The following is an 11043-nucleotide window of genomic DNA, read 5'->3' as shown; positions in this document are numbered from 1 at the left end:
TGACTATAAAGGTACACTACAGGTATCTCCGAAAGTGTCTGTTGGGTTGGCACGAATCGAGACTGAGATTTGTCACTCCGTATGATGGAGAGGTATCTCTGGGCCCACTCGGTAATGCATCATCATAATGAGCTCAATGTGACCAAGTGGTTGATCACGGGATCATGCATTACGGTACGAGTAAAGTGACTTGCCGGTAACGAGATTGAACGAGGTATTGGGATACCGACGATCGAGTCTCGGGCAAGTAACGTACCGATTGACAAAGGGAATTGTATACGGGATTGATTGAATCCTCAACATCGTGGTTCATCCGATGAGATCATCGAGGAGCATGTGGGAGCCAACATGGGTATCCAGATCCCGCTGTTGGTTATTGACTGGAGAGTCGTCTCGGTCATGTCTGCGTGTCTCCCGAACCCGTAGGGTCTACACACTTAAGGTTCGGTGACGCTAGGGTTGTTGAGATATTAGCATACGGTAACCCGAAAGTTGTTCGGAGTCCCGGATGAGATCCCGGTCGTCACGAGGAGTTTCGGAATGGTCCAAAGGTGAAGATTTATATATAGGAAGTCAAGTTTCGGCCATCGGAAAGGTTTCGGGGGTAATCGGTATTGTACCGGGACCACCGGAAGGGTCCCGGGGGTCCACCGGGTGGGGCCCCCTATCCCGGAAGGCCCCATGGGCCGAAGTGGGAGGGGAACCAGTCCCTAGTGGGCTGGTGCGCCCCCCCATGGGCCTCCCCTGCGCCTAGGGTTGGAAACCCTAGGGGTGGGGGCGCCCCACTTGGCTTGGGGGGACTCCACCCCCCTTGGCCGCCGCCCCCCTTGGAGATTCAATATCCTAGGGCCGGCGCCCCCTAGGGGTCCTATATATAGTGGGGGAGGGAGGGCAGCCGCACCCTAGCCCCTGGCGCCTCCCTCTCCCTCCCGTGACACTCCTCCCTCTCCCTGAGCTTGGCGAGGCCCTGCCGAGATCATCGTTGCTTCCACCACCACGCCGTCGTGCTGCTGGATCTTCATCAACCTCTCCTTCCCCCTTGCTGGATCAAGTTGGAGGAGACGTCTTCCCAACCGTACGTGTGTTGAACGCGGAGGTGCCGTCCGTTCGGCGCTAGGTCATCGGCGATTTGGATCACGACGAGTACGACTCCATCAACCCCGTTCTCTTGAACGCTTCCGCGCGCGATCTACAAGGGTATGTAGATGCACTCCTCTCTCCCTCGTTGCTAGATGACTCCATAGATTGATCTTGGTGATGCGTAGAAAATTTTAAAATTCTGCTACGTTCCCCAACAATAAGTTATCGGGTCTTCGATGTCTGAGTTACCATGTTATTCACACAAAAATTACCGGGGGATATTTGATCACCCCACACACACACACACGTCAAAAGTTATCAGGACTCAGGTACATAAATTATCAGGTCTGTGATGTGTGAGTCATCATGATATTCCACAACTTATAATGTATATGAAATAATGTACTCCCTCTGTATGAATTAGTACAAATCCGAGTCACATATTTTAGGACGGGGAAGTACAAGAATGGGCCAACAAACAACAAAAATACAGTTTTTTATTTCCTACCATGGGGTTTAAAAAGGTCACATAGATAGTTTCCATTTGTAAGACAACAAGTAGTATCAGGTGAGTCGGTTATTGACATCGTATGACATTGAACAGACTTGGGTTCAAACCCTACTTTGCCCGTTGTTTTTTTACTCGTTGGAACTGACAATCAATACGCAAGAAAAGAAAACAATAAGGAGCATCATTTGGATCGGAAAGGACAAACGAAAAAAAGGGCGACAACTACGTTCCTTTGGATCAGAAAGGAAAAAATGAAAAAAAAAACAGCAGCGACAGCGACGTTCAGTGGGAGCGGGATCGAAAACAATAAGGAGTATCATTTGGATCGGAAAGGACAAACAAAAAAAAAGGGCGACAACTACGTTCCTTTGGATCAGAAAGGAAAAAATGAAAAAAAACAGCAGCGACAGCGACGTTCAGTGGGAGCGGGATCGACAACGACGTTCGGATGACAGCGACGTCCGAAACACATGAGCAAAACACACGCCGTTGGATACGGAACGGACGGCATCCAAACAGTGTGGATCTGTTACAAACAACCAGTCGGCAGGAAGATAGCTTTCTCGTAAGGAAAAACCTAGCTGATAAGAAAAAAAAGGCAAAAATCTATCAATCGAATATTCTATTCTTGAGCTAAGGGGCGTACGGTTCCATTGCCATCCGATTTTGCAGGATGAGAGGTAGAAAGAACAAGAGAGAACGGGCCGAAGGATGGATGAGGGCAACTCTAATCGATCCTCTAAAAATAGCGGAGGATCTGACGAGTAAACCCTTAGTGGAGTATTTTTATTTCACTAAGTTTTTATTGGGCCATATATATAACCGACCCCTTATATATAACGGAGTATTTTTTTTCATTTGCATTTCATTTTCTGTCACCTAAACATATTTTTTTCTTTATTTCATTCAACGACATTTAATACATTGGAGTACATAATTCATCAATTCTTCGCTACAAGAACAAAATCAAAGAAAACAAGAACCACAATTAGACATTTAAAAAAAATCCAACTTTCATAATGGCTCTCACAAGTTGGATTAATATTTTCTCTATGTCTTCATTGTTGATTCTCTGTATTGGCTTCTCGAGCTTCCACACTTCTTCTTCGATTCTGATAAATTCGAGTTGCTTCGCATCTAGTCTCATCTCTAGCATCTATTCTAGCAACGAGTGCACGGGCATCTATCGAATTTCATGTTATAAAATGATCGATGTAATCTTCTTCCCGGTACCAAAACTCGAATTTATCCTACACACAAATTTGAGCAAAACGATGAGCGTCCAACATTGCGCCGACTCCGGTGAATAATCGAATCAAAACAAGTACATACCCCATCTTTTTTGCACTTGAAGAACACCCATCCAGGATGTTCTGGCTTGGTGGAAGTTTATGGTCAAAGTACATAGCGTATTATTTCTATGACATGTAATTTATATATTGTTGGTTAAATTTATGGTCAAAGTTTAATAATGAAAAACAAAAAGCCATGTCAATAGAGACCTTCTTATGCTTCACTCGAAAACTTATGCCCTTTTCATTTAGTATTTTGTATATGAGTTTTGGTTGATTAGACTTGCATTTGTATCTACTTTTTTATTGATGAATGTTCGTTACTTCAATTCCTGGATCCGCCACCAGTTACACACAGTAAGGGCTGTAGCGGCAGAAACAATCTCAAAAACAGAGACGCGGTAGAAACAATGCATCTAAAACATGAGATGTAATATAAACACATGATACAACACAAAACCGTTTGCTCGAATCAAATCCTACGCTCGATTTACTAAATTCTCCTTAATCCTTAGTCACTCCAACATGTTTCCAATTGTTTCATTATTACGAAAAATAGGATAAATCATCGCAAATTATCACGCAAGGCGCGCCGCTCCACTTCCGCCCGTCGCAACCGAGCTATATAACGCCGCCACCGTTCACAGCCGCCGTGGCCAGCTCCCAGGCCTCCAGCTTGGACACCTTCACGGCGCCGGCGCCGTAGTTGAACGCGTACAGCCGGCTGCTGCTCGTCGCCGCGTGCTCCGGGTACATGCGAGCCGTCATGCACGTCCTCCCGCCGTCGGCGAAGCTCTCCACCACCGTGTGATCGATCTGTGTGTATACACGGCGTGTGTTAATGATATCGGTCTGCTTGGTACCATGTTGTTTGTGTGCGTATGCCCGGCCTATACTAGTTTTCAAGGCAAATGGACTGAACTCACCAGTGTTCTGAGCGACAGGCTCTTGTCCTTCTCCACGTCCACGTCCAGAAATGCCCCGTAGGACGGGATTTTTACCCCTTCTGCTCTCGTAGATGACCTGCGCATGCATTGTCCATGTTTGCAAAAAGATGTTCAGAAATTTACATGCCTTTTCTTTCTAGATAGATTCACAAACTGTCATGTTTTGTTTTCTTGAAGCAGATGTCAAGGATACGTACTTCGTGAGGTCGGTGCACATGAGAACCTTGTACGTGTCAAGGTGCTTGAACACCCTGAAGAAGATGGCGGTGTGCTCCTTCAGGTCGCCGGAGGCCATGACGAGGAGCCCGAACGGCCCGACCCCGCCCGGCACGGACGCGCCCTTCTCGGCGCACAGCCCCTTGGGATCCTGCAGCCACTTCGGGTCCAGCGTCTCCGCCTCCTCCAGGTTCGGGATCTCGAACACCGCCTGCACGTCCGCCTGCGAGCTCACGATGCCGGCGATCTCCTTCCTGCCGCCGGCCTCCACCTCCGTCGCCCACTGCAGACCGACCCGCTTCCTCCTCAGTGTCTCGATCTCTTCGACTGGCCACTGCACCAGCCGCTTCCCGTCGGTGTCCAGCCACATCGCCCTCGGGAACGCCTGGATGCCGGCCCACCCTCTGCCTTCGCCGCCGCCGTCGGTCTCGTCCACCCACGCCCACAGCACGCGCCGCTTCTTGCGGGCGTCGTAGAAGGACTTGGACGCGTACAGGTGGCCATGGTCGAGCCGGCGCCAGTTGGCGCAGTCGCCGCCGCGCTCGGGCTCTGCCGGCGTGAAGGTGTCCTTCTCGTCGTCGTACCGCCCGACCATGTAGTGGTCCTCCTTGGCGAAGTCGCTGAGCTTGAGCACGTGCAGCACCCCGGCGCGGCTCGCCGACACGTCGAGCCCCTCCATCGCGCCGGGTGCCGCCATCGGGAACAGGTCCGGGCACTCCAGCACGGCGGGGCCGTCCCCGTCGCGCGAGCTGGCGGCATGCAGAGGCGCGCCAGCATTGCGCTCCCAATGGAGGAAGTCCGCGCTCCGGTACACGAGCAAGGAGCCCACGCCGGCGACCTCAGCGGCGACGGCGACCCTCCATAGGCCGTCGCGGCCACGCCACGCCTCCGTGGGATCGCGGAAGTTGTTGCCAGTGACGTCCTCCGGCATGGGGATGACCGGGTTGCAGCTGGGCTTCTCCCACTCGCGGAGGAGCGGGTCCGATGGGTTCTTGGCGAAGGCCACGTTCTGCACCTGCGCCTTGTTGGCGTCGTCCATGCCGGTGTAGAGGATCGCCGGGCGGCCGCCGGGGAGGACGGTGGCGGAGCCCGACCAGCAGCCGTTGACGTCGAACGGGGAGGTAGGGTCCAACGCATTGCCAACGTCGGCCCAGTTCACGAGATCGCCGGAGACGGAGTGGCCCCATGACAGCTTGCCGTCGCCCCAGGTCGGGCCGCGAGGGTTGTACTGGTAGAAGAAGTGGTACATGCCGTTGTGGTACATTGGGCCTGCACGTGCAACGGAAAGTAACTGTCACTCTAACTAGCTCATGGTCTATCATTAATCTTGCACTAACCAAGTTTAAGTGGCTGATTAGCACGTACCATTGGGGTCTGCAAGTTTTCATCGATCCGTCGTGGCGCGATCGTCCAAATTCAGGGATCGCAGACGGGGATCAACAAAAATGTAGTGAAAATTACTTACAAAATCATGTGGATTGATCAGATAACAGCGCGCGAAAGCGCAAATTTGAAGTGCGTACCATTTTGCCAGCACTTGGCAGGCTGGAAGTGGTAGGCGGTTCGGCCATGGTTCAGGTTCTGAGCTCCATTCATGGTCACAATCGGAGAAGAGGAAGAGAGAGCTGTCACTGCTCTGATTGGGTTTTTGTGCAAATTGCAGATGACTTCTGATAGCCTTCCAAGTCTTCAAGTTTAATGCAAGTCAATAAGACTTGCCACCATGTGGGCAATAATGTAGTTTTAAAATGTAATTTGCGAATGGCAGTAGATGTCAAATTAAGACTTTAACGATGTTTTTAGTCTTTTAGATTTGTGCGAGCTGTGCTTACCACGTACTAGGTGACTAGGATGAGGACTAATGAGCCCTGCTGATGAGATGAGATCAGGAGTAGTTGAGCAAGTTGTTTACTAATACAACAACCCGCCATCCTCTGTATTCTGACCCCTGCTTATTTCTGTATAAGCTCTTGTATGTTCAATGCAGCATCAAGCAGAAAACGTCATTGGAATACAAAGAAGAACCTTGCTTCGATACACCCCTCACAAACCGTATAAAGACCGTATAAAAACAGTATGGTCACCATAAGGTATACCCCACCTTCGCATGTGACACATATTTGCTGTACGTAGACGTATACAGCCGATTCATCAGCCCGTCGGCGCACACCCCCTCCGTCTTGGGCCTGTCCTATTTTTCTTTTTCTTTTTTAATAACCTTTTAAAAGTACTCCCTTCGTTCCTAAATATAAGTCTTTTTAGACATTTCAACAAGTGACTACATACAGAGCAAAATAAGTGAATACATACTTTAAAATATGTCTACATACATTCGTATATTGTAGTCCATTTGAAATGTTTAAAAAGATTTATATTTAGGAACGGAGGGAATAGGTGCTAGTTGAACTCCCAACTTCTTGATTTACTTCCACTCACTTTACTAATTGGGACAGCTCAGCTCACTTGTTATGCCTAACTACTTCTTTCATCTTTTTGTTGTGCATCTTCTCGGTCCAGTTTTTTGCCTCTTTTTTTTCTTCGGTTTTATTTGTTTTTTATCTCTTCTTCTTTTTCTAGAGTAAATTGCACAAAACCATCACTTTAAAGACTAGATTTGCGAAAAACATCATAATACATTTTTTTTACAGAAAACACCATGTTTACGGTAATTTTTTTGCAAAAAACACTGATCGGTGTATTAGTCTCGTTTGAGTGCGTTTACGACAAATGGGATCCGCTCTTCGCTGATGTGGCATGACGTTTTACTGTTAGTTGGTGTTTAAAGCAAAAACACCCCAACGTTCTTCACCCATGCTGCCATGCCCTCTCACCGCGCCGCCACAGGCTCACCGGCTCCACCGCCGCGCCCCACGCCGGACCCCGATGACATCCGCTTCCACCTCCGCACCCCACGCCGGATCCGGCGACATCCGGCTCGACCTGCAGCCGGAGCGCAAGGCGCAGCCCTGCAACCGGTGCCCAAGGCCCTTCGGCGGCGGCGACACCATCCGTGCTCGGTTCCTCGACCGCCAGCGTGGCCCATCGCGGGTGCCCCGATGCAGCAGGCCCAAGGGCAGACCAACTTTGGCAGTGCAACAAGAAGTGCCTGGTTCCCGGCCGCCGGCGTAGCCCTTCGGCGGGCGCCCCGACTACAACTACAGCGGGACAACGTGCACATGCTAGAGCTCATCCTGGTCGCCGCCAAGATCCAAATTGGGCTCGCCCCAACACCAATTAGAGAGAAGAGGAGGTGCTAGACCTCGACGCCGGCGAGCTCCCTCAGCTGCCCCAAGCCCCCATGGGCACCGCCCCAGCCAGCGACGAGAGCCCATGGCCCCCGTGCTATTGGTTTTATGCACGTGGGGGGCTAATTGCGATTTTGCATTTTGATTCATGGGTGTATACATAAAATTCTAGGGACTAGTTTGTAAATTTAGATCAAAACCCATTGGCACGAAACGTTATGCCACGTAAGCAGAAACGAGTCCCATTTGTCATAAACGCGCTCAAACGAGACTAATCCGCCGATCAGTGTTTTTTGCAAAAATATTACCGTAGATGTGGTGTTTTCTGCAAAAAATGTATTGTAGTGTTTTTCGCAAACCTAACCTTCAAAGTGGTGGTTTTGTGCAATTTACTCTCTTTTTCTATTTTCTTTTTCATTTGCTTAAATTCGTGAACATTTCCTTGAATTTGTGGACTTTTTCAAATGAATGAATGTTTTTAATTTCACAAACTTGTAACAGATTCATGATTGTCAAATTTGTGGACTTCTTTTGTCAAATACGCAAACTTTTTAAAATCAATGAACATTTTTCAATTTCATGATTTTATTTGTCAATTCGTGAACTTTTTTGTGCAAGTGATCAGTCTGGCCCATGTAATTGACGTCCCTGCCACATGCGCGTGCTGGTGCTAGATGTGGCAGGAATTTTTCAACACCAACACAAAAAATCAGAAAATTTCCCCAGTCAGCGGCCGACGTGGGAGGTAGACGACGGAGGGGTGTCACGGACTGCACAACCCTAGCGGAGCTGCGCGCCAGCGTTCCCCGTGTCTACCTTATGTACATCGAGGTCGGAGTCGGAGCAGCCGCTGGCGCATGTCGGATTGAGGTTTTTATGGAGACACAGTGGGGACGGCGGTGGACCAGGCCGACGTGTCGGACGCGTCCGGACCGCTGCATATCCGTCTACATTTGGACTGGATATGAAGGGAGCCGGACAGTCCAGACGTTTAAGGCTGGTTTGAGGCGTACGAATGAATCGGGTTTTTGTTACCAGTGAGTGACCGGGCAGCCCTCCCAAAGTTTAAGACCGGTTTGAGGCCGCCGGTAGATGCTCTAAGCCTGCCGAAATTTGACATGAGAGAAAAGAAAACACATGCCAAGACACGAATTAACCCGTCGTTTGACCGGGCAGCTCCCCACCTACTACGCTTCGCCTCTGCGCATGGAGCTCGGCTGAATCAACCCGTCGTCCCCAACGTTCACGGTCGCCGTCGCCAGCTCGTACGCGTCGAGCTTGGCCACTTTCACCGCACCTGTCCCGTTGTTGAACACGTACAGGTGGCTGTCGCCGTTCTCGGCGTGCTCCGGGTACACCCTCGCCGTGATGCACGTCCGGCCTCCACCGCCGAAGCTCTCCACCACGGAGTGGTCGACCTGTTTGTTCAAATCGCAGCTCGTCACTTGATTTCATTTTCCAGTTCATTCACATGACAAAGTGGAGGACAATGAACTCACCAGTGTTCTGAGTGATATGATTCTCCCGTGCTCCTCGATGTCCATCTCCACGAAAGCCCCGTACGGCGGCTTGTACACCCCGGCTCTCGTAGTCGACCTGCTCAGGTCGGTGCACATGAGGACCTTGTACTTGTCATGGTGCCTGAACACCCTGAAGAAGACGGCGGTGTGCTCCTGCATGTCGCCGGAGGCCATGAGGAGCAGCCCGAACGGGCCGACCCCGCCCTGCACGGACGCGCCCTTCTCCCCGCACAGCCTCTGCGGATCCAGCAGCCAGTTGGGCTCGAACCTCTCGGCGCCCTCCAGGGCCGGGATCTCGAAGATCACCTCCACGTCCGCCTGCGTGCCCGCGACGCCGACGATCTCGTTCACGCCGCCGGAGTTCACCACCGTTCCCAGCAGCCCGGCCTTTCTGCTCCTCAGCGTCTCGATCTCCTCGATTGGCCATTGCCTCAGCTGCTTCCCGTCGTTGTCCAGCCAAACTTTCCGTGGGAAGATCTGCAGCGTAGGAGATAGGGAAAGCATGTCAGCGTGATAATGGACAAAATTTGGTTGGAGGATGGCGGTGGCGAAGGACCTGGACGCCGGACCAACCCTTGGCGACGTCGTCGGCCTGGCTGTCGGTCTCGTTGGCCCATGACCAGAGCACGCGCCGGTTCTTGCGCGCGTCGAAGAAGGACTTGGACGCGTAGATGTGGCCGTAGTCGAGGCGGCGCCAGCTCTGGCAGTCGTCGCCGTCGTCTTCCGGTACAAAGGTGTCCGTCGTGTCGTTGTAACGCCCGACCGCGTAGTAGTCCTGGAACGTGTCCGTCGCGCTCAGCTTCAGCACGTGCTTCACCCCGGTGCCGGTCCTCGGCGCGTGGTCGAGCCCCTCCTCCGCGCCGGGCTCCGCCACGGGGAACAGGTCCGGGCACTCCACCATGCCGGCGGCGCGTGACTCTTGCAGCGGCGCGGCATTCCGCTCCCACAGCCGGAAGTCCTTGCTTCGGTAGATGAGCGTAGACCCCACGGCGTTACCGACCTTGGCCGAGACGGCGAGGCGCCACAGACCGTCGCGGCCGAGCCACGCCGTGGAAGGGTCGCGGAAGAAATCCGCAGGGACGTCAGCGGGGAGCGGGATGACGGGGTTGTAGCTCGGCTTCACCCACTCGCGGAGGAGCGGGTCGGACGCGTTCTTGGGGAAGGCCACGTTCTGGACCTGCTCGCCGTCGGCGCTGATGCCGGTGTATAGGATGGCCGGGACGCCGCCGGGGAGGATGGTGGCGGAGCCGGACCAGCAGCCGTTGGCGTCGAACGGCGAGGTCGGCTCGAGCGCGGCGTCGAGGGCGGCCCAGTTCACGAGGTCGCCGGAGACGGAGTGGCCCCAGGAGAGGTTGCCGACGCCCCAGGTGGCGCCGTGCGGGTTGTACTGGTAGAACAAGTGGTACACGCCGTTGTGGTACATTGGCCCTGCCGGCGTAACAAAGAAAACAACCGTCAGTTCCATTCGGGACGCCATTAATGTCCACTACAAGCACGCTCACAGCACGCTGGCTGGAAGACTTGACACCAGATGAAAATTCAGTCACCTACTAATTCAGCAGAATGCAGAGAAGGAACAAGGAAGAAACAGAGCGTACCATTCGGATCTGCTCGGCACCACCACGAAGCAGCAGCAATTCCACCACGATCGGACATACACAGTGATCAGATTGGGTCTAGCAACAATGCAGCAAATTAAAAGCGTTAATTCGTACCGTTCTGCCAGTTCTTGGCGGGCTGGAAGTGGTAGGCGGTCCGGCCATGGCGCGCCGATCCCGAGCTCTCCGCCGCTTCGGGGGCTACCCGGAGAGAGGAAGACGAAGAGAAGAGGAGGAGGAGATGGAAGGAGGCGACGCACGCGGCGAGAGAGAGCACAGCCATGGCCACCGTTGGACGAGACCAAGAGCTGCTTCCTCTGCCGGGTGCTCTGCTTCGGGCTCAAGATTAGTAGCCCCTCAAGTCTCCAGGTTTAATGCTAGTTTAGGACTCGCCGCCATGTTCTCTGCGGTCATTGTTAGTACCAAAGGCAATTTCCTATGTGTAAATATGCCTCGGGTGCTCATGGAACCGAGGCTGTAGGATCTTATTCTACTCACCTGCAGTTTTGTTTTCTTACTTCTGATTTCAAGATCTGATCTGGAGCTTGTTTTTCTCAAAATGCCACCGCCCAAACGACAAATCGGACACCGGGTTATCAGAGACTTTGACCTTCAAAAGTACTCCGGGAAACCA

At 52.2% G+C, this 11043-nt stretch overlaps 2 protein-coding genes across 3 annotated transcripts; both read right to left on the bottom strand.

Annotated features, from left to right (window-relative positions):
• Positions 1-3287: 3287 nt before the first annotated feature.
• Positions 3288-5712, bottom strand: LOC125539889 (beta-fructofuranosidase, insoluble isoenzyme 7). 2 transcript variants are annotated; one of them, XM_048703428.2, is made up of 5 exons: positions 5570-5712; positions 5412-5420; positions 4028-5315; positions 3810-3906; positions 3288-3699 (listed from the first exon to the last, which is right to left on the bottom strand). In XM_048703428.2, the coding sequence occupies exons 1-5, from the start codon at positions 5640-5642 to the stop codon at positions 3505-3507; spliced, it is 1662 nt and encodes a 553-aa protein (XP_048559385.2). In that variant the 5' UTR covers positions 5643-5712; the 3' UTR covers positions 3288-3504. The 2 variants fall into 2 exon arrangements, with proteins under 2 accessions (XP_048559385.2, XP_087401143.1); XM_087545017.1 differs by lacking the exon at positions 5570-5712 and having other exon boundaries at positions 5412-5551.
• Positions 5713-8301: 2589 nt separating this feature from the next.
• Positions 8302-10771, bottom strand: LOC125534208 (beta-fructofuranosidase, insoluble isoenzyme 7). The gene is made up of 5 exons (XM_048697489.2): positions 10527-10771; positions 10410-10418; positions 9368-10239; positions 8791-9288; positions 8302-8709 (listed from the first exon to the last, which is right to left on the bottom strand). Exons 1-5 carry the CDS (start codon positions 10690-10692, stop codon positions 8479-8481), a joined length of 1776 nt encoding a protein of 591 aa, XP_048553446.2. The 5' UTR covers positions 10693-10771; the 3' UTR covers positions 8302-8478.
• Between the last annotated feature and the right edge of the window lie 272 nt (positions 10772-11043).

The sequence above is a fragment of the Triticum urartu genome, chromosome 2A (genome assembly GCF_056163025.1).
Source record: "Triticum urartu cultivar PI428250 chromosome 2A, HENAU_Tu73, whole genome shotgun sequence".
NCBI classification, from domain to species: domain Eukaryota; kingdom Viridiplantae; phylum Streptophyta; class Magnoliopsida; order Poales; family Poaceae; genus Triticum; species Triticum urartu.
This window is presented reverse-complemented; position numbering and strand designations above follow the sequence as displayed.